Here is a 23,330-nt window from a genome sequence, read left to right on the forward strand (position 1 = left end):
CAAGTAAAGCAGCTGCACTGTGAGGGTCCATAACTTCCGACAGTTCCTAATGCTAATTTTTCTAATTCCTTTTTCGAATTCTGAGTCAGAAGTTTTTGCTGGATAGGTGACATTGTAGTGCTGATTTGGTGCACTTAGTACCTTGTACATAGTAAATACTAATAAAAAGGCAATCTAGTACCATGCACTAGATAAGGGGCTATAGTGAAAAATTTAGATTCTTTCTTATACTTGCCCAGAAAGTTTTACTTTACATTATTAGTTAAAGGTTGCATTCACCATTGTCATGATACTGACAAACTGATTGAGGAAGTTTTAAATCAACACTTTTCGTTAAAATACATGCAATTATGGATGGAAGGCCAAATTCTATACATTATTTATAATATTTATATTATTTATAGTTTGGGAACTGTATATCAGTTGTGGCCACACAGCTAGAATATGTGAAGCAGCAAAAACCTCTTGGCCAAACATAAAATGTTGCAGTCTACAGGATATCGCCACTAGTGGTTTTTGCTGTGTAATTCCCTGTGTCCCCGTGGCCAATCACAGCCATGGATAGTTGATAGGGGGGTGTCTCTTTGCCGGATTGATTGTTCGGCTGCCAATCACACAATATGGGTTGCGCGGATGAACCCAAACTTGAACATCGGGTCTGCACATCTCTACTTATGGATCCATAGTTACTATAAAATACCCATTTACTCATCACTTCATGTCTTTGTAAAATCAAAACATTGTGGAATACTGTATGCTAGTACTTTGCTTTTAAAAACAAACAAAAAAGGACTGGTTAAATACAAATCAATTATATAACTTACCATCTCCAGACTTAGAAGTGTTAATTTCAGAATCATCCTTGGTACCACTTTGAGAATCTAAATAAGTTGCAGGAACCCAACCCTGCTCTTCTGCTGTGCTCACAAACCACCAGCCTGAAAGGAACAAAAACATACAAAAAAATGATAAATATTTTATTTTTTACTCTTGATTCAATTCTGAGGTGAGTGATACAACGACATCTTTGAATACAGAAAGTGGTTCATGTCTTGTGCCACTCAAATCAGGTTTCTTGAGCCAAGAGGAAAGGCAAGAGATGATGCATTTGTGTCGCTACAATTCTCCAGTTCAGGTAGTTGACATTTGGAACATAGAAGACCACTACAACACGGTATAATATTCACATATCAATAACCACATCAATAATTAGGTAAATGAAACAATAACTGAAACGTTTCAGGACAAAATTTGTTTTGGAGACTCAATGTTCAGCAAGAGATTACAGCTAGAAAGGGAGTCTCTTTCCGCATGTCCATGCATTACATTGATAGTTCTTTTCATTTTTTATTAACCGAAAATTAGATAACTCATAAATTACAGCGAGGGCAGATAGTAAAGGTTGGATTATTGATGTGTTCATCCAAGGATTATACATTGGGTACGGAAAGTATTCCCTTCAAATTTTTCACTCTTTGTTTCATTGTAGCCAATTGGTAACATCAAAAAAGTTCTTGTTTTTGTTTATTAGTGTGCAATCTGCACCTCATCTTGACTGAAAAGAAACAAAAATGTAGATTTTTTTGCTTATTTATTAAACAAGAACATCTGAAATATCACATGGTCATAAGTATTCAAAACCTTCGCTCAGTATTGAGTAGAGGCAGCTTTGGAGCCATGAGTCTTCTTGGGAATGATTTTCATACCTGGATTTGGGGATCCTCTGTCTCTTCCTTGCAGATCCTCTCCTGTTCCCTCAGGTTGGATGGTGAACAATAGTGGAGGCCAAAGTTTACAGAGTTGTTCTGAAGCCTCTGCTTTGTTATTTTAGCTGTGTGCTTAGGGTCATTGTCTTGTTGGATGGTGAACCTTCGGCCCAGTTTGAGGTCTAGACCCACTGGAAGAGGTTTTCATAAAGAATATATCTTGGCCGCATTAACCTTTCCTTCTATTGCAACCGGTCGACCTGTCCCTGCCCTCAAAGCATGACGCTGCCACCACCATGTTTCATTGTTGGTATTGTACATGGCAGGTGATGAGCAGCACCTGATTTTTTTCTACACATACGGCTTATAATGAACACGAATAGTTCAATCTTCAGATCTACAGATCAGAGAATCATATTGTTCATATTCTGGGAGTACTTAATGTGTTTTTAATACGTCTTGTACTGAGGAGAGAGTTTTGTCAGCAAAATCTGCCATAAAGCCCCAACTGGTGGAGGCTGCAGTGATAGGTGACTCTGTGGAACCAAGGCTCTTCTCCCATGATTGCTTAGTTTGGCTGGAGAACCAGGTCGAGGAAGAGATGAGTGCATCCCAAACTTACTCCATTTAAGGAGCCACTGTGCTCTTAGGAACCTTGAGCGCTGCAGAAATTCTTTTGTAACCTTGGTCAGATCTGCGCCTTGCCACAATTATGTCTATGACCTCTTGGGCAGTTTCTTAGACCTCTTGATTTTCATGTGCTCTGATAAGCACGGTGAGGTCTTATATAGACAGGTGTGTGCCTTTCCTAAGCAAGTCTAAACAGTTTAATTGAACAAAGCTGGACTCCACTGAAGAAGCAGAACCAGCTCAAGAAGGATCAGAAGCAAATGGGGAACATGCCAGTTAAATATGAGTGTCACAGCAAAGTGACCATGTGATATTTCAGTTTTTCTTGTTCAATAAATTAGCAGACATATCTACATTTTGGGTTTTTTCAAGATAGGGTGTCGAGTGTACAATAATGAGCAAAATAAAAACTTTTTTTGATCTTACCAACTATCGGAATGTGCTGTTTCATGTCTGTTACATATAAAGGATTTGTTTCACTCAGCCACAAACCATTTGGAAGAAAGCTGGCGTGGAAGGAATGCCAGATTCCGGTTATTGAAAACAGATCTCTATTGTTGGGTCCTATTTTTATTCATCAAACTATTCACATATTGCCTGACATTCATGTATAATTAAGAACTAAAAAAAAAGGGACACTGGATGATACTCAGCTGACAGGGACATTATCCTTCCGGTTACATGAATAAACGCACAGTATGATTTTTTGGTTTCTATATTTTTGAATATTGCATGTACTAACTGCTTGAGGCTATGAACTGCAACCAGTTTATAAAGGCTAAGCCTCAACGGGTATCAGAAGGGATACATAAGAAAAAGGAGGAAAAAAGGACAGTTTGACAATTTCTAATACTAGTCTTGAGATTCCAAAAAGTAAAAAAAAGAGACAGGATTTTCCGCAAGAAAACCCATGTCAAATTTAGTGCTTAGCTACATGGATTTTGACTGACATGATCTGTATTATTTCAGCGGCATCACTGGTGGCCTCTCATTAACGTCAATGGGATAAAAATGTTTGTCATGTGAACATACCTATACATTTGGCATGTAAATCCTATTTTTAGTGTCTGTAACGAGCCACATCTTAAATGGTCACTAACATTTCAACAAGTTTTGGATAAATCAATAAACTTTGTAAAATACTGTATCTTATCTAAGAAGAATGTCTCGTTCTCCATTCAGACACTGTTTCTTACTCTGTCTTAAACTGACCATTCACTCTGAAACTTATGCCAAATACATCTTGGCAGAACAAGGTGAACTGGACTAAAAGATGTGTGAAGGAGGTGGAATGACAAACAGAGATTGCTGAAGTTAAATGGGAAGCTTCTTTCTTACTCCAAGTGTATTTTTAAACTTATACAGGATCGAACTACTCTGTTATGTTATGTTATTTCCATAATGCAAAGTGTAAACCTTTCCTAAAAGCAACCTTACCAACTGACAAATACAATTAGAATGTAATAACTTATAGGCAATGACAGTAAGATGATGTTGCAGAATCCAAATGCAAAATCTATTCCAGTCCTGTCAGCAGAACCTGCCCTAAGACACCAATACCAGTATGTGGTCAATCAGATTATCAATTTCCAGATCATGGTTTTCATGACCCACTATGGAGTCATCATCCAGAAAATTAACATTGAATTGAGATGTAAACTGGATTCATAAAGTGGAGCCTGAGAGTTTAGTAATAAAGTCAAGCTTTCCCTGACTCTTAACATCCCTCTGCTGTGACTGACATCATGGACAAGACATCAGGAGAGCCAGCCAGTTATTTATATCCCTTGGATGCAGAGCTATCAATAACAGTAGACATGGCATTCTGAGTCAGGGAGAGCTTGACTTCCGTGCTGAGGACTCCACCCCCTGACTTAAAAAAAAAAAAATTAAATCTCTCTTCAAAGTTGATTTTCTGAAGGATTCCACCACACTGGACCATGATCTGGAATCTGATAACATACTTGACAGGGGTATACACTCACCGGCCACTTTATTAGGTACACCTGTCCAACTGCTCGTTAAAACTTAATTTCTAATCAGCCAATCACATGGCGGCAACTCAGTGTATTTAGGCATGTAGACATGGTCAAGACAATCTCCTGCAGTTCAAACCGAGCATAGGTATGGGGAAGAAAGGTGATTTGAGTGCCTTTGAAAGTGGCATGGTTGTTGGTGCCAGAAGGGCTGGTCTGAGTATTTCAGAAACTGCTGATCTACTGGGATTTTCACGCACAAGCATCTCTAGGGTTTACAGAGAATGGTCCGAAAAAGAAAAAACATCCAGTGAGCGGCAGTTCTGTGGGCGGAAATGCCTTGTTGATGCCAGAGGTCAGAGGAGAATGGGCAGACTGGTTCGAGCTGATAGAAAGGCAATAGTGACTCAAATCGCCACCCGGTAGCAGAAGAGCATCTCTGAATGCACAGTACGTCGAACTTTGAGGCAGATGGGCTACAGCAGCAGAAGACCACACCGGGTGCTACTCCTTTCAGCTAAGAAGGGGAAACTGAGGCTACAATTTGCACAAGCTCATCAAAATTGGACAGTAGAAGATTGGAAAAACGTTGCCTGGTCTGATGAGTCTCGATTTCTGCTGCGACATTCGGGTAGTAGGGGAAAATCCAAAAAAGTACATCAATCCAGCGCAGAGTAGTGTGGAAAATCTTGAAACACTTTATTTGCTCCAGTAAAAACAAGAGTACACTTACATGCGCTCCAGCACTGCGTCCACGGTGTGGACTATGATTTCTTGCCTACGCGTTTCGAGTGCGTTATGCACTCTTACTCATGGCTATCGCAGGTCTGGAAAGGACAGGTAATATACTGTTCCGGACGTGCGTCAGTGAGACAGGGGAGTGAAACTCCACCTGCTCATTAGGACGCGCGTGTGTGCGGCGTAATCAGTGTCCTTTCCAGGTGTGCGGCAGTGTTTTAAAAAAGGACATAACTTTTTATTTATTTAAATTTAAAGGACATGCACGAATTCAAAGATGTTAAAAACACTTAATAGCTTTCTCATAACAATGCTTTGTTTCTATCATAAAATATTCAGGTAGTAGGGTCAGAATTTGGCGTCAACAACATGAAAGCATGGATCCATCCTGCCTTGTATCAACGGTTCAGGCTGGTGGTGGTGGTGTCCTGGTGTGGGGAATATTTTCTCTTTGGGCCCCTTGGTACCAATTGAGCATCGTTGCAACGCCACAGCCTACCTGAGTATTGTTGCTGACCATGTCCATCCCTTTATGACCACAATGTACCCAACATCTGATGGCTACTTTCAGCAGGATAATGCGCCATGTCATAAAGCTGAAATCATCTCAGACTGGTTTCTTGAACATGGTTTGTTGGACAATGAGTTCACTGCACTGTGTAGTGTAATACAGTCTATGGAGGATGTTCATAGGCTGCAGGGTGACTTGGACAAACTGAATGTTTGGTCATCCACTTGGCAAATGAGGTTTAATGTGGATAAATGTAAGGTTATGCACCTGGGGGCCAATAATCCAAAGGCAAAATATGTCCTTGGGGGAGTAAATCTGGGAGAGTCCCTTGTTGAGAAGGACCTGGGGGTACTAGTAGATGATAAATTGAATAACAGGATGCAATGTCAATCAGCTGCCTCTAAAGCCAGTAGGATCTTGTCATGTATCAAAAGTGGTATGGACTCTCGTGATAGGGATGTAATATTACCACTATACAAGGCACTGGTTCGGCCACACCTGGAATATGCTGTCCAGTTCTGGGCACCGGTCCATAAAAAGGATGCCCTGGAGCTGGAGAGGGTTCAACGTAGAGCCACAAAAATGATAAGGGGTATGGAGGGTCTCAGTTATGAGGAAAGATTAAAACAACTAGATTTATTTAGTCTGGAAAAGAGACGACTACGAGGGGACATGATTAATTTATTTAAATATATGAATGGTCCATACAAAAAATATGGTGGTAAGTTGTTTCAGATTAGATCAAATCAAAAGACGAGGGGGCACTGTCTCCGTTTGGAGAAATCAAGGTTTAATCACCGGAGGCGACAGGGCTTTTTTACTATGAGAACGGTCAATCTGTGGAATAGCCTGCCTCAGGCGCTGGTCACAGCAGGGACAGCGGATAGCTTCAAGAAGGGTCTAGATGCCTTTTTACACCTAAATAACATTGATGGTTATGTTATATAGAATTGTTTCCCCTAAATCCCTTCCTCATCCAATCCCTTCCCTTCCTTGGTTGAACTTGATGGACAAGTGTCTTTTTTCAACCGTAGAAACTATGAAACTACTCAAATGGCCTCCACAGTCACCAGATCTCAATCCAATAGAGCATCTTTGGGATGTGGTGGAACGGGGGATTCGCATCATGGATGTGCAGCCGACAAATCTGCGGCAACTGTGTGATGCCATCATGTCAATATGGACCAAAATCTCTGAGGAATGCTTCCAGCACCTTGTTGAATCTATGCCACGAAGAAGTGAAGCAGTTCTGAAGGCAAAAGATGGTCCAACCGTTACTAGCATGGTGTACCTAATAAAGTGGCCGGTGAGTGTATTATATAATTTTGTGCCAAAAGGTTCTTTTTAACCATATATGTATCATTTAGGGTACGTGTCTTTTCACATAGGGAAGGCATCAAATAGGCTCTTAAGGCTCCCAGCTGCACTCCTTAAAGTTAAGTCCCTGAGCAGTGGTATACATTAGCGATCATATCTGAAATACAGTACTGTGCTGTATTTCTTCAAGGCAGTTTTGGAGCAGTGGAAAATGTTCTAATTATGTCTAATACAAGGCAGCTTCATGTGCTTACTCTCATTGTCAGCTGAGGTTTCATAGGATTCCAATGACCTAAGGCGTTTACAATTCAATATGCCACTCGAAAAGATGGAACTAAGTGAGCCAAAGAATGAAATCATATTGATTTACACTGGCTCAATAATGGACACACAGTACAGTACAGACCTAGCATATCTAGAGCCTCCATAATGAGACACATGGGATCATACAGCCAGGCTGTCAGACGTGATCCAAATGGCAATTTATCCATACTCTTAACTTTCTGCAAAGTTTATGTAGCATCAAGAAATTGTATTTCATATTAAAGATAAAAACAAGAAACAGGTGTATAGCTCAGCGTGTAATCAAGGTATTGTACAAGGCAAAGTGGGATAAGAGGTATAGCAAAAATAATACAAAGTGATATCAAGGTGGCTCATAGGCTATTGTGACTACTATTGCATGCCAAGGGGAATGAAGTACAGGGCCGGCGGGCCCACATAAGGCTTTACATAAGGAATCCATAGGGTAAGGGGGCTGTATATAAAATAACCATGAGGGGGCTGTTTGGGATCATAAACTAGGGAACAGGAGATTGTTTTAGTTTCTGATTTTTTAAATGTCGCCACGTGAGTTCGCTGCATAGAGGCCCACTGAGGCTCTGTTGCCCAGGGGCCTACTGAAACCTGGAGTCGATTCTGATTAAGTCACACCATGTGCCAAATTGTCCACAACTTATCTTATTGTTTATGGCTTATACATATCTATAGCATGTGTATACCGTAAGATATTAAGGCAGCAGCATATAAGGACATTATGGCATATCTTAGGCTACATTTACACAAACGTATGCCTGCCGAGCTGTAGCCGAGCAGGCATACGGCCTTTCATATACTGTAGGACAGATGTGATGCATTTTGGGTCTGTTTGCGGTAGTTTTGCTGGTTTTCAGTATTATATCCAAAGATGAAGCCATGACATTAAAGGTATTAGCATGTTAGACTATAATGGTAAAACGTCTGCCAAACTTTGGAGTTGTGCTATATGCAAACAACTGTTGGACTGAAGAGTGGAAACACAGATTGGATACCTGGATATATCCCGCATCATAAATCTTAAAACCTGGAAGGAAGAAGAAAACTAGATATTCCCCCTACACCCACTCAAATCTAAACCAGCTTATATATTTAGCGCTTGATATCTTAGAGGTAAATGTTTTGCTCTGTTACATCAATTAGGAAGGCTTATGTGTTACTGGAGTGCTATACTATGCTGTATGGAAGCACATACCTAAATAGTGGGTTATGCAAAATTAAGCAAGCAGATACTTAGAAGATCAATGTCAACCTTGTAAAGTTATGTCTATTATCTATTCTTTCTAGATTTTGTAGACTCTGGATTGAGCCAAAGTTTTAAGTTGTTATATGACTCCAGATGTGTGGACAGAAGAGTAGCAAGACAAAGACTATGTGAACCCGGCATTCAGTATATCCATCGCATCACAAGATACAGTATAAAAGAACTGCACTTGCACAAATAGGGGGGTATTTATCATTAGGGGCAGGATTTTGAGCAGTTGTCTATGTGTTAGACTGGCAGGTTTCCACCAGTCGGATTTATAGTCTGGTGTATGTGCAGTGTTAAATGCCTTCAGCTGTGTGTGCTCTATGCAAATAGACTGCACCAGTCTCACGTATGTTTAACACCTGCTCAATTTCTGCCTTTTTGCGATGTTTTTGCACAGGAAATTCTCCGATACCTCAAACATAAAATTGAGCAAAAACTTCCCCCTGTAGTAGCGATGGACCCACATATACCACCTTCTATGTTATGTAGTTTTGCGATTACATTTGCGTTCTTTTGAAAACTCTCAGTTGATAAATGTGGTGTTGCACACTCTAAGTTGTCTTTTAAGCTTAATTTATTGTGCAATGCTTAAGGAGCACCATGACTGTGGTAATGATATTAGATTGGTTATCTATAGCCAACTCTCTTCTAATATCAACTTATGCTAATGAGCCGAATGAGTTCTTGGGCTCCTGGTACAGAGGCCTTCCGTGCTTAGGCTTTACAGGCAGTTACACTGTGAAGGAGCAATTCCCCGGCTACTGTGAGATTACATAAGGCAGAGGGAGGGGGAAGTCATAAAGAAGCAGAAGGGGAGACAGTGTAACAGCCTGTAAAACAGCGTGGAGCGGCTCTGGTAACGGCCCCTAGAGGCCTTGTGGCTCATAAGCATAATTGTTTATAAGATTTTAGAAGGAAGGAGGCCATGTATAGCAAATAGAAGATTACCACAGTCACGGTGCCTGGGTTTATGAGTAAGGCCCTTAACAAGCTAGCGACTGTGATACGTCCAACTCGCAACACATTGGCTGGAATGTATAGTCAAAACACTGAGCAACCATGGAGGTTCATGCGATATTATCTGTCCATGAGAAATCGCCCTGCCAGGACCTTAATCTTGTATTCATAAATACAGTCCTAAGGTCCTGGCAGGGAAATTGTTCATGGACAAATAGAGATCACATGACCCTTTATCTGCGGCCATTTTATAGACAGGAATGTCTGGCTGATGAGGTAAAAGACGGAAGCTTTACTTTACATATCAAGAAAGCAGAGCTGAACTTTAAATAGATGTATATTGGTGAATTACAGAATACCCCCCCACACACATTTACATACACACATTACAAAAACCATGAGGTAAAGTGGCCAACCCCTTTAAGTTCATTTACTCCTAGAGAGTTTTCATTTTTAAGCAGAGCAGCGTGACCAACACCCTTACTGTAATTTCCCCATACAAGGAAGTTTAAATCTGTGGCCCATGTCATTTAAATCATATTTAGACCTTGAGAATGCACCAGATGAAGATATAAGGACACTGCCCAAAAAGTTCAGGGTTACTTTAGTGAATTAGCATTTTTGCATGCATCAAGTACTAATGACTTTAAACAGTTCACTCCCATCTCTTACATTTTAATGGCAGCCAGAGCAATGTTATTTTTCCAGATGTGCATCAGAATTTCCACTACAGTAAAGGGTCATCGCAATAAGGAATGGGTTGTCCTGCTACTCCTATTCCCCAGCATATCCATATCTGTTGATGTAATTTGCTCACTGATGCGAGTTGAAAAGGTGACGGCCTGAGCCCAACCCTTGTAAGACATGCAGAAAAGCACAGATGGCAAGCCAATCTTCTCTCAAGATGGATCACGAGATGAAAAATAATAATGATAATAAATTACTCTGAAAATATGGCAGATATGATAGATTTGAGACTTGAAAGGATTACAACAGATTTTTTGCATTGATCACCTATCTTTAAAATGGGTTACTATACTCCGATCGAGATCAGACAATTCTCTACTAACAGGAGCAATGGCAGTGATAAAAACAAGGTTACACTATATACTGTAAGATACTGTGAGATGTCTTCTACTACTACTGCAACTCTGCTCCTGTTTATGCGACTCTATTCTTGCCCGTGTCCCAGTTCTAGCCATCACCCGTTTAGGTTAGGAGTTGACAGTCTTGTACCTCCACCAGTACAAGTCCACGATCATTATCATTGGCATGAAATTTGTAGAAAACACGTTAATGAACTGGATTTTCCTTCAACGATAGGATAGGCAAGAATTCGGATTTTTACAGTACATTTTACTGCAACTTTTTTGTCAAAAATCTGTAGCAAAAATCTGTGACAAATTCACAGAAAAATCTGAAGCTACAAGCAAATGGTAGTATTCACATGCTGAGGATCGTCCATCTAAACTAAAATCTCCAATCTATCCATCATGTAAAAAAATCCTTAAAAAGGCCACCTAAGCCTCCATTTCAACTGAAGACCTACCAGGCTACACCACCAAGCTGATCCTGGTGGAATTTTCTATTTCAACAGGACAAAAAGCATACTAAACATCATCCCTAAGCGAAGATATTATTGTTAAATACAAAAAATTCAATTTTTCTGCATACATACATGGAAAATATATAAACCATCTGCAAGGAGGGAAATCTAATCCTCTGGAGATTGTCTCATTTCATGTATTTAGCTTGGACACATCTCTGTTTGATGGAAAGTCTCTTGGCAGCTACAAATCGCTGTGACACACGAGTCAAACCAGTTCACTGCATATATTTATCTCTTGAATATTTGAATTGTCTTACTGGGTAGAATAGAGCAATTGTATTAATCCATAGAGACTGTGATATTACAACATCACTAGCATCTGACCTTCAACCATGCATGCAAATGTCCTGGGTATAGGTAGAGCTTGTGACCTCACCACATGCCTTTCCCAGTGATAAGTCCTTCTGTAGATCTGCAGCTCATAGCAACACTGATATCACACAATCATGTCAGGCTGTATTGTAACACGTGCAGCAATATCCAAACTTGCATAGTACTTGATATCTTGTTCCATATGAACTGACGTCATATGACCCGGGACAGTGTGTTACATTACACAGTGTAATACATCTATATTACACTGTGTAAGGTGAAGAATAGCTTGAACAAGCGAGTGGATCGCTTGTTCAAGCTTATCTGTAAAAGTGAAAAAAAAAACATTTAATAAAAACATTTTTTAATAAAAAGAATTAATTAAATAACATTAAAGTCCCCTAAACACAAACATTCCCTATACACATACAATAAAGTGAAAAAAAAAACAAAATCGTAAAAAAAACCAACATATTTGGTATTGCCGCGTCCGTAACATCCATACAATAACTCAGAAACATTATTGGGCCCGCTCGGTGAACGCCGCCAAAACAAAACCCGAAAAACTCGCCAAAAATGTAAATTTTTCATAAAGTCTCTTCACAAAAATTTTCTAAAAAGTGATCAAAAAAAGTTATGTGCGCCAAAATGGTACCAATTGAAAGGACAACTGAACACGTAAAAAATAAGCCCTAAACTAGCTCTGTCAACAAAAAAATATTAAAGTTACGTCTCCGAAAAGATGGCGATGCAAAAACAAATGAGATTTCCTCTATATTAGTTTTTTTCCAGTAAAATTGTAAAAATAAATGAAAAACTATATAAATCAAGTATCGTAGTGACCTATAGAATAAAGATAATATAGTATTTTTAGTGTACGGTGTATGACCTACAACAAATACAAAAAGAAAAGAAACCAAAATTGACATTTTTCTTTTCACCCATACATTCAAGAGTTAATAAAATCTCATCAATAAGCTAATGACCCACTAAAATTAAGAATTTGCAAAGTGCATCTCATGTCGCAAAAAATAAGCCCTTATATGTCCAAATTGCCAAGAAAATAAAGATTGTATAGCCAATAAAGATCTGCTCTGAATGGCGCAGCAAAAAGACAGATGCTTTTTTACTGAAATATTGACAAAGAGACCATGATCTTGAAGCAGCAATGCTGAAATAAAATAACATCACTAAGGCAATATGATACCAGAAAAATCTTCTAGCACTCCATTGGACATTAAAAAAAATCTTAATTTATTTCATAGAATTAAAAAAAACATAGTGCATACCTGTAAAGCCCATTCAGACTGACATGTTTTGACTATAATTAGTCTTAATCATGATTAAGGCTATTCATAATCAAAAGACATTGGTATGAATGGGCCTTATATACTTCAAGGTGTAGTTCTGTGCACCTTAAGGGTGGGTGTGTAACAGGTGAGCAGAGTTTTGGGACTAATTACTGCTAAAGCAATATGCTGAATTGTTCTGCAAAGTCTACCGCTGGCTGCTTCCATGAAGTGTAGACCATTGGTCTCTAACATTTGTGGTTCTCTGTGGTACCATAAAAATGCCAGGATGGTCATTGAATTGGTACTGCAGTAAAGTCACAGACTGGAGACCATGGGGGAAAACTTTTAAACCTTGTATGTATTATTTACAAGGTTTTGCTTTATGGAGGAGAGAAAACAAAGACTTTGGGACAACAGATTTGTATTCTGCCCAGACCACCTTGAATGTGGCTGTTCAAAGAAAGGCAACATGCAGATATAAGTAGAATAAGACCTAGGCATGATGTTTACTAGTTTTTGGATTGTTTCCTAAAAAACTTTAGCACCCATCATGTAAATGTGTCTCTCCATATCCAATGTTTGATAGGGTGGGTGAGTGTGACTATCCAATAACCTACACAATGGGGCAAAACTTATAAAGCATGCATGCCATTGTGACTAAACTATTACTAAACAATTCCTGTAAGTAGCATTTACGCATTAAAGGGATTTTCTTAGTTAAGGATACTGATGTCTAAACCTTAAAACATCCTATCGGTGGGGATCTAGCATTTCATAGACGCTGCCGATGACTGTACTAAGTGCGAAGTGCTGAGGGTGAGTTTACACGTTCAGTTTTTGAAGCCCAAAGCAGGTGAGGATCATAATGGGGACTTATTATTAAGATGTGCGGCCCTCCCCTATTTTCACTCCACTCCTGGTTTGGGCCTTAAAAACTGCATCTGAAAAACTGAACATGTGGACATACCCTGAAATAGAAACTCAGCAACTCAACCACAAGATGGTCTGCAGAGCACCTTCTTTCTGCTCCATTTTCAGTCCTTGTTTGAAGGCATACAGCTAGTAGCAAAATAAAAAAAAATTATATATAAAAAAAAAAGCACTCAGATCCCCTTCAACAACCCCAGGCATCTTTTGTTATTTCGGCATAAGATTACATCCTCTCCTTAGCAAATACTAGAATACCATTAGTTTTATATAGTCTGCACCAATGATCTTACTCAGCAATCTCCATTTTTACAATCCAAAGTTTGACTACCCTGCTCTCCAGCCTGCCGGGAACCGTAAAATCTATTCCTTTTGAATCGTTAGAATGGGATTTACGATTTCATAACATATGACTTCAGTTAATATGAAACTCTCACTTGAAACTTGGAGCAAAGGGTTTCATCCTTGCCAGTGTCTAGTAACGGCAATGTAAATGCCAGAGGTTTACAATTTTCCAATCCTAGGACATTACTATTAGCTGGGACTAGAAGACTGCCAGCCTCATTTGCATGTGTCATTACATACAAATTTGCCTAAAGTTCCATTTTGTTTTTAACTTAATGGGACATTTATGAAATGTTTATTCATTAATATTAAAAAATAAGCATAGTAACTTGTAGGATTCAACAGCATTTAAACTTTAATTTAAATTTAATTTAAAGACTAGAGAAAAATGAACTACAAGTATTGAGATCTGACTAACTTAAAGGGGTTGGTCACTTTTCTATAAATCTCTTCTATTAGACATGTCTCTGCAAGTATATGTGTCTTTGCCTCTTTTGATTCAGCCTTTCCTTGTTCTAACCATGCTGCCCTCTCACTGCCATTCTCATTAAGTCAAATACGGTGTTCTCTTTTCACTGTCCTTCCTCGCTAACAGAGACTGTGGGGGGCAGGATGAGTACTAACTCTCTTGCTACAGCTCCTCCTATTCATCAGAGCTCAGTCATGTACCCAAAGAATCACAGAGAGTCTGATTCAGGAGTCCTGCTACTTACTTTTGTGCTGTGTGCACTTTCAGGGATTATTATGAAAGAAGACCTTTCAGGTCAATTTGGGACCAAAGGGCCATATGAACCTGAGGTTTAGGGTCCCAAATCAACATTTTAAAGTCTCCACTTATACTTAATCACTTAGATTACTCCTCTCAAGATGCGTGCAGTGAAGCTGGAACAGTATGCCGGCTTCACTGCACATGGGCCGTACTGATGGTGCTTGTGCAGTGAAGTCGGGGTGTAGTACGCCACTCCATAAGGACCTGTGAATTGTTTAATGTCCAAAATCACTGTGACTGGTTTGAGGCCGTAAAGGCACATGGTAGAATGGCCTACATTTGGTTAAATACTCCAATTTATTAGTACATTGATTTAAAACAATCTGGCTGCAACTCATCACAAGGACCAGCTGGCTACAAAGGTATATAGGATATTACTGAATGGCACAGCATAAAACAACATGAGAAGATAGTCATCTTGCCTTATATTGAGATATTCGCAACCAAGGGAAATGGTAAGACAGATCTGTACGTACTACTAGATTATTTGGCATTATACAAAATAAAAAATGCAAAATCTTTAGCTGTATTCATGAGGATATTTATATTTAGCTGCAAGTCCTGAACTGCCATGAGGAGCAGATAAGTCATGGTAAGTTATTTGCAAGTATTTATGGTTGACTTAATAATTTCAAAGTTCTTTCTAGTCTATGAAGTTTTGAACAAACAGCATAAAGATGCCAGCTATTACTAGTATATAGCACTAAGGTTCAGGCTTTGTCATGACTGTGCAATGCTTTCGTGTCCTATTTAGAAAAGTAAGAATATTGTTTTGAAAGTATTAGAAAGCTACTATATACGTAAAAAAAGACAATGCAAGAATCTGAAAATGTTGTGATATGTACAATAATAATTCTAATAAAACTGCGGGAAGGAAAAAAACTCTTTCAACTACACAATGAGTGTGTGTGGCCTGTTTAACAACCGTCAATGGGGTTAGTAAAACGAAACATTGATAAATTCAGTTTATCTATTTTTTTTTACTTAAAATGGAATAACTGGGACATCATAAACCTTAGGGTCATACGTACAATAGATACTGTAAGACAGATGAATGACTGGATCGTCTTTATTTGAGGACAATATGTAACAGAATCCAAAAGACAAAGTATTCCAATTTTATGGCATAAAGACTAGAGAGGTCATACATTTCTGGTAGATGCAACTCCTAACATAGGATGAATTTGACTGATGATTATGGGGCAGCAATGTGGCTTAGTGGTTAACATGACAGCCTTGCAGAGCTGGGGACTTGGGTTCAAGTTCCAGGGTCAATGGTCCACCGGTTTTCTCCCACAGTCCAAAACATACTGGTAGGTTGATTAGATTGTGAGCCCCATTGGGGACAGGGACTGATGTGGCAAGCTCTGAGCAGCGCTGCATAATCTGTGTGCGCTTTAAATAAAGGAATTATTATCATGTCAGAATCTCATGAATCAATTGTTATATCTAAGGATTCATTTAGATGGTCACATGTAAGCACAGACTGGAGCGGTGTTCCCTTCATAGGAAGTTAAGCGCCCCCACCGGAAATCTGACAAAGTATAGGACATGACTTTTATTCACTGCACCATGATGGGGAGCCATTAAAAGTCAAAGGGGGCCATGATCTGGTTGCAAATCTTGCGACCAGATCACTGCCCCATAACAGGTGAGAGAATGCACCTAAGTGTGTTGAAACAATTTCCCAAAACATGGTTGTCTAGAAACATCTCACAAGACATGCCAAGAGAAAATTTCAAATATATCTCATTCATATCTCCAGAATAGTGGTCTCCAAACAAAACCCTTACTATTAAGGAGGTCATTGGTCATCATACATGCTTGAAATACTCTCTATTCACTTTTATTGGACCTTTATATGTTTTTAGGGCTCCTCTGTATGACCACTTCTCCAATCATACCTGACCAATGAGCAGACTCTGATATGATACCAATTTTCAAATACTCTTAATATATTTTGAGTTATAGGGCTAAAGTTCCTAATCGGAGACATCCACCATTGGTCGGTCCAATGGAGTCAAATAATTTAACCTAAATCCATGTGCGTCCTAGCTTATACAGTCAAGGGTAAAACCAAGGTGCTTTAGAACTGACTGCAAACAGCGCTAACATCTGAAAAAGTATAGTTATACTTAGATAAATTCTTAATAGTTAACGACTAAGAAATACAAGTTTTAATGGGTTTGGCAAATGCCCATTTACTAAGTTTGGCTCTGCGATTCTGGCAAGTCATTTTCTGGTTAAGGAATGTCAATTTTACTCCCTTCACGTTTCTTGGCATGGATATAAACAGCCCGCATGAGGTAATCGTCATAATGAGCAAAGCAGAATTCGAGGTTCCATTGTCAGGTGAAAACTTCAACAATATGTAATATTTCTTAACAATAATTCAGCCAAAACACATTAGAGGGGAGGCCCTGATCAATAATGTCTCAAAAAGGTCTTTAACTATTGATTTTAGTATCAATGGGGTAGGTTTTAAATCTCTTCATGTGCAAATATTTTGTAAAGAGGGTATTCCCATTTCAGAAAAATAATGTTTCCAATATACTTTCTGTATCAATTCCTGGCTGGCTGTAAACTACTAGGGGCTGGCAGGCTGTATACTACTGGGGGCTGGCAGGCTGTAAACTACATGGGGGCTGGCAGGCTGTAAACTAAATGGGGGCTGGTTGGTTGTAAACTACTTGGGGCTGGCTGACTGTAAACTACTTGGGGCTGGCTGGCTGTAAACTACTTGGGGCTGGCAGGCTGTATATTACTGGGGGCTGGCAGGCTGTAAACTACATGGGGGCTGGCAGGCTGTATACTACATGGGGGCTGGCAGGCTGTATACTACATGGGGGCTGGCAGGCTGTATACTACTGGGGGCTGGCAGGCTGTATACTACTGGGGGCTGGCAGGCTGTATACTACTGGGGGCTGGCTGGCTGTATACTACTGGGGGCTGGCAGGCTGTATACTACTGGGGGCAGGCTGGCTGTATACTACTGGGGGCAGGCTGGCTGTATACTACTGGGGGCAGGCTGGCTGTATACTACTGGGGGCAGGCTGGCTGTATACTACTGGGGGCTGGCAGGCTGTATACTACATGGGGGCTGGCAGGCTGTATACTACTGGGGGCTGGCAGGCTGTATACCACTGGGGGGCTGGCAGGCTGTATACCACTGGGGGCTGGCAGGCTGTATACTACATGGGGGCTGGCAGGCTGTATACTACTTGGGGCTGGCAGGCTGTATACTACTTGGGGCTGGCTGGCTGTATACTACTGGGGGCTGGCTGGCTGTATACTACTGGGGGCTGGCAGGCTGTATACTACTGGGGGCTGGCAGGCTGTATACTACTGGGGGCAGGCTGGCTGTATACTACTGGGGGCAGGCTGGCTGTATACTACTGGGGGCAGGCTGGCTGTATACTACTGGGGGCAGGCTGGCTGTATACTACATGGGGGCAGGCTGGCTGTATACTACATGGGGGCAGGTTGGCTGTATACTACATGGGGGCAGGTTGGCTGTATACTACATGGGGGCAGGCTGGCTGTATACTACTAGCTGCTGGTGGCTGTATACTACTAGGGGCTGGCAGGCTGTTTACTACTGGGAGCTGGCTGACTATATACTACTGGGGGCTTGCTGCCTATACACTTGGGGGGGGGGCGTAACCAATGCATTTCCCACCCTCGGTTTATACTCGAGTCAATAGTTTTTCTCAGTTTTTGGTGGTAAACTTAGGGGTCTCGGCTTATACTCGGGTCAGCTTATACTCGAGTATATACGGTATATAACAAGCCGTGTAGAGATCTAGAAAACCATGAGGAATTGATACAGAAAGTATATTGGAAAATTGTATCATTTACAAACAATAATTATTTGCTGAAATGGGAATTCCCCCCTTTAAATAAGGTGTTTAGGGCAGAAGCATATTTCTGAAGAAGTGCACCACTTTTTCTAAGAAGTGTAAGGTTTCCAGTTGTACCAGTTCCAACTAAAATGGTGTCATCTTCAACCTACGACAATATATCTGATTACTATTCACATGATTCTATTTATTAAACACATGCATGAGACTCATGAGATGAGATTGTCTGCTGGTGACAGTAATTTTTTACTCGATGAACCCGCTGCCCCCAAAAAACAAAACAATCTACTGGGAACTCCAAGGAACATCTGCAATTAATGGGTAAACCATAGAGTAAGTGGCTGCTATTCCTCTGGAATAGGCAACATTACAGGGAATAGGCAACATTACAGGGAATAGGCAACATTACTGGACAGACACTGTCCTTGTTATATTCATGCTTTCAGAAAAAGTGATGTTATATTATAACTTATGACTATATAAGTGGCCATTGTTTAGTTAACAGTCATAAAAAAGATCTATTATGTTTATTTTCTTATCAAGAAATTCTTAAACACTTAAAATATCCTTTCTAATGAGTTAATGCAATCAAGGAACACGGCCATGCAAGACGACTATTTAATTGGAAATAAAAGTCATACTCAATCTTAGTCATTGGTTTATTTTAATACTTAGAACTTTGGTTTAAATTTGTTTTATAATGTCTACAAAAAACAAAGGGGATGTGCAAGGAGTGGAGCTGATTATACATGGGATGAGGTAATGCCAGTAAATGAGAAGGAAAATGTCATATGTGGAGGTGTTAAAGGTCACCTGACATGATTTTTTTTTTTTTGCTGCACAAGAAATAATATGCGCAGACGCATATGCATGTGCTTCCATACTTATCTTGTGTTTGGCTGAAGTCATTTGTTCTCTGCATGCTTCAAGATGACAGATCATAACAATGACATCACATAGAGAAAATGGCTTCTATTAGTTGTGGGAAACTCAGTAAACTATGAACAGACATTTGTCACTGTCCAAGATGGGCCTACTGTTATAGAAAATTAAAGTTAACGTCAGAAACGTCTGTAGAAATCACTTGTACTGCCATACACATGGCCACGATGCCTCCTATGATACAGTGAGAAATCACCTCCTTGCCTCCCTGTATGTACAGGATTCCGGGACACATCTAGGGGGTTCCTTCGCCACCCCCTCTACTATATAGCAAATACTTTGAAAGTGAACATAATAGTTCATATTGCTCAAAAAAGGCACACAGGGGGTCCCCTACCTAAGGACACCCGATTTACAGACGACCCCTCTGCCCACTGTGACCTTTGGTGAAGCTCTCTGAATGCTTTACTATAGAAATCTGACCATGGTCACACAGGTGTTATAATGTGTGTTATAATGAGCTGTGCACCTGTGTGACCATGGTCAGATTTCTGTCCACTGGGAATAAACATAGAAGCTTCCTATAGAATGACAGCAAACAGAGATCTAGAAAACTGTGAGGAATTGATGCAGAAAGCATATCGGAAAAATGTAACAACATTAATTTGCTGAAATGGGAATAACCCTTTAATCTAACTTGGTTGGTCACTTTTCAATACATTTCTTACATTAGACATGTCTCTGCATGTTTTTGTACCTGTGTTTTTGTCTTTTTTGAAAAGATGCAGCCTTTCCATGTTCTCTCTAAAATTGCTGCAGACTTATGAAACAAAGTTATGAGTGGATTTTCCAAAAAAATTGAAATAAAAAGGTCCATCCCATACATCTCCCAATTATGAAAATCACATCAAGCTTGACTGCAGAAAAATCTGCAACGTATAAAAGCAACAAAATCACAAGAATTTCACAAGGCTAAAATATCTGCAGTGCCTAAAAGTAGTATTCAACCCCCTGCAGATTTAGCAGGTTTGATAAGAAGCAAATAAGTTAGAGCCTTCAAACAAGAGCAGGATTTATTAACAGATGCATAAATCTTACAAACTAAAAAGTTATGTTGCTCAGTTAAATTTTAATAAATTGTAAACATAAAAGTATGGGTCAATTATTATTCAACCCCTCAAACCACCAGAATTAAGTTTGGTTCCCCTAAAGTACTAAGAATTAGTTCAGGCACAAAGAACAATGAGCTTCACATGTTTGGATTAATTATCTTTTTTTCCAGCCTTTTCTGACTATTTAAGACCCTCCCCAAACTTGTGAACAGCACTCATAGATGGTCAACATGGGAAAGACAAAGGAGCATTCCAAGGCCATTAGAGACAAGATCGTGGAGGGTTACAAGGCTGGCAAGGGGTTCAAAACCCTTTCCAAGGAGTTGGTCCTACCTGTCTCCACTGTTGGGAGCATCATCCGGAAGTGGAAGGCTTATGGAACTACTGTTAGCCTTCCACGGCCTGGACAGCCTATGAAAGTTTCCTCCAGTGCAGAGGCCAGGCTTGTCCGAAGAGTCAAGGCTAACCCAAGGACAACAAGGAAGTAGCTCCGGGAAGATCTCATGGCAGTGGGTTTCAGTCAATACCATAAGTAACGTACTCCACCGCAATGGTCTCCATTCCATACGAGCACGTAAGGTACCTTTACTTTCAAAGCGTCATATCAAGGCTCGTTTACAGTTTGCTCATGATCACTTGGAGGACTCTGAGACAGGCTGGTTCAAGGTTCTCTGGTCTGATGAGACCAAGATCGAGATCTTTGGTGCCAACCACACACGTGACATTTGGAGACTGGATGGCACTGCATACAACCCCAAGAATACCATCCCTACAGTCAAGCATGGTGGTGGCAGCATCATGCTGTGGGGCTGCTTCTCAGCCAAGGGACCTAGCCATCTGGTCCGCATCCATGGGAAGATGGATAGGACGGCCTACTTGTAGATTTTGGCCAAGAACCTCCGCTCCTCCATCAAGGATCTTAAGATGCGTCGTCATTTCATCTTCCAACAAGACGACGACCCAAAGCACACAGCCAAGAAAACCAAGGACTGGTTCAAGAGGCAAAAAATCAAGGTGTTGCAGTGGCCTAGTCAGTCTCCTGACCTTAACCCAATTGAAAACTTGTGGAAGGAGCTCAAGATTAAAGTCCACATGAGACACCCAAAGAATCTAGATAACTTGGAGAAGATCTGCATGCAGGAGTGGGCCAAGATAACTCCAGAGACCTGTGCCGACCTGATCAGGTCTTATAAAAGACGATTATTAGCTGTAATTGCAAACAAGGGTTATTCCACAAAATATTAAACCTAGGGGTTGAATAATAATTGACCCACACTTTTATGTTTAACATTTATTAAAATATAACTAAGCAACATAACTTTTTGGTTTGTAAGATTTATGCATCTGTTAATAAATCCTGCTCTTGTTTCAAGTTTGAAGGCTCTAACTTATTTGCTTCTTGTCAAACCTGCTAAATCTGCAGGGGGGTGAATACTACTTGTAGGCACTGGAAAAATGTAACAACATTCATTTGCTGAAATGGGAATAACCCTTTAATCTAACTTGGTTGGTCACTTTTCCATAAATTTCTTACATTAGTCATGTCTCTGCATTTTTTTGTACCTGTGTTTGTCTTTTTTTAAAAGATGCAGCCTTTCCATGTTCTCCCTAAAATTGCTGCAGACATATGAAACAAAGTTATGAGTGGATTTACCAAAAAATTTGAAATAAACATCTCCCAATATACATCTTCCAATTATGAAAATCACATCAGGCTTGACTGCAGAAAAATCTGCAACATAAAAAAGCAACAAAATCACAAGGATTTCACAAGGCTAAAATATCTGTATGAAAGCCGTAAACACAAAATACACGGCTCCAGGGGCGTCGCTAGGCTAAAAGATCCGGGGCACGTGCCCAGTGCCCCGAATATACTGCACACCAACTACACAGAGGCACCGCTGGCTGAGAAAGCAGAGTACTTGCCCTGGCACTTGCACTGCTCAGGGCTGTCACAGCGCGGCTCTATTCACTCTCGGTGCTTCTGCCCTACACTGTGTGAATTGGGACGCTTAGCATGCTGGCCTCGCCCCTCCGTTTAGCTCCGCCCCTCTTTTTCCTCGACCTGAATATGTCCTGCTCTTAGTCAGGTTTGCAGTGAGGGTGAGCTGCCTCCGTCCTAGAACAAGGAGCAGGTTAGTGAGTACAGTCTGCAGGCAGACACCCTGCTCACAGCTACATGAAATAAGTCACTCCAGGTCAGTGAGAGGCAGGCACAGGTGTAACCTACAACTCAGCACTCCAATACCTCACATCAGTGACCCGAGATGTCACACATACATGTATGCATAGGGGGCATTAATCAGCACTTCTATGGCAGTTTCTGTCATAAAAGCAATAAAATAACAAGTTCTTGCACACTGCAAGAAATCGTGATTATTTTTGCAGTAACACCACCTTGATGCCATGTGGCGAGGCTGCTGTCAGAGTGGGCAGGTAAGGGGCATTCCTGCCTGTGCCTGCAGAAGTACACTGGGTCAGACCTGGAGATGTTTTGCCTGGTGGCACATATACATTATAGGATTTTACATTGGTGATGTGACTACATGGCATCTCCTGCTTCACTACATATTACAGGAGACTCGGTGACCTGACTACATGGCATCTCCTGCTTCACTACATATTACAGGAGACTCGGTGACCTGACTACATGGCATCTCCTGCTCCACTACATATTACAGGAGACTCGGTGACCTGACTACATGGCATCTCCTGCTCCACTACATATCACAGGAGACTCAGTGACCTGACTACATGGCATCTCCTGCTTCACTACATATCACAGGAGACTCAGTGACCTGACTACATGGCATCTCCTGC

The 23,330-nt window shown here is 40.5% G+C and overlaps 1 protein-coding gene across 9 annotated transcripts in view; it reads right to left on the reverse strand.

Moving 5' to 3' along the window:
- SH3PXD2A (SH3 and PX domains 2A) overlaps positions 1-23,330 on the reverse strand; it is a 168,539-nt gene that overhangs the window by 27,381 nt on the left and 117,828 nt on the right. For all 9 annotated transcript variants that reach the window (XM_072129540.1, XM_072129541.1, XM_072129534.1 and 6 more), the window contains one exon: positions 825-938. In XM_072129540.1, the coding sequence (XP_071985641.1) occupies positions 825-938 (114 nt within the window). The remainder of the gene's footprint in view (positions 1-824; positions 939-23,330) is intronic.

This window comes from Engystomops pustulosus, chromosome 11 (genome assembly GCF_040894005.1).
Source record: "Engystomops pustulosus chromosome 11, aEngPut4.maternal, whole genome shotgun sequence".
NCBI lineage: Eukaryota > Metazoa > Chordata > Amphibia > Anura > Leptodactylidae > Engystomops > Engystomops pustulosus.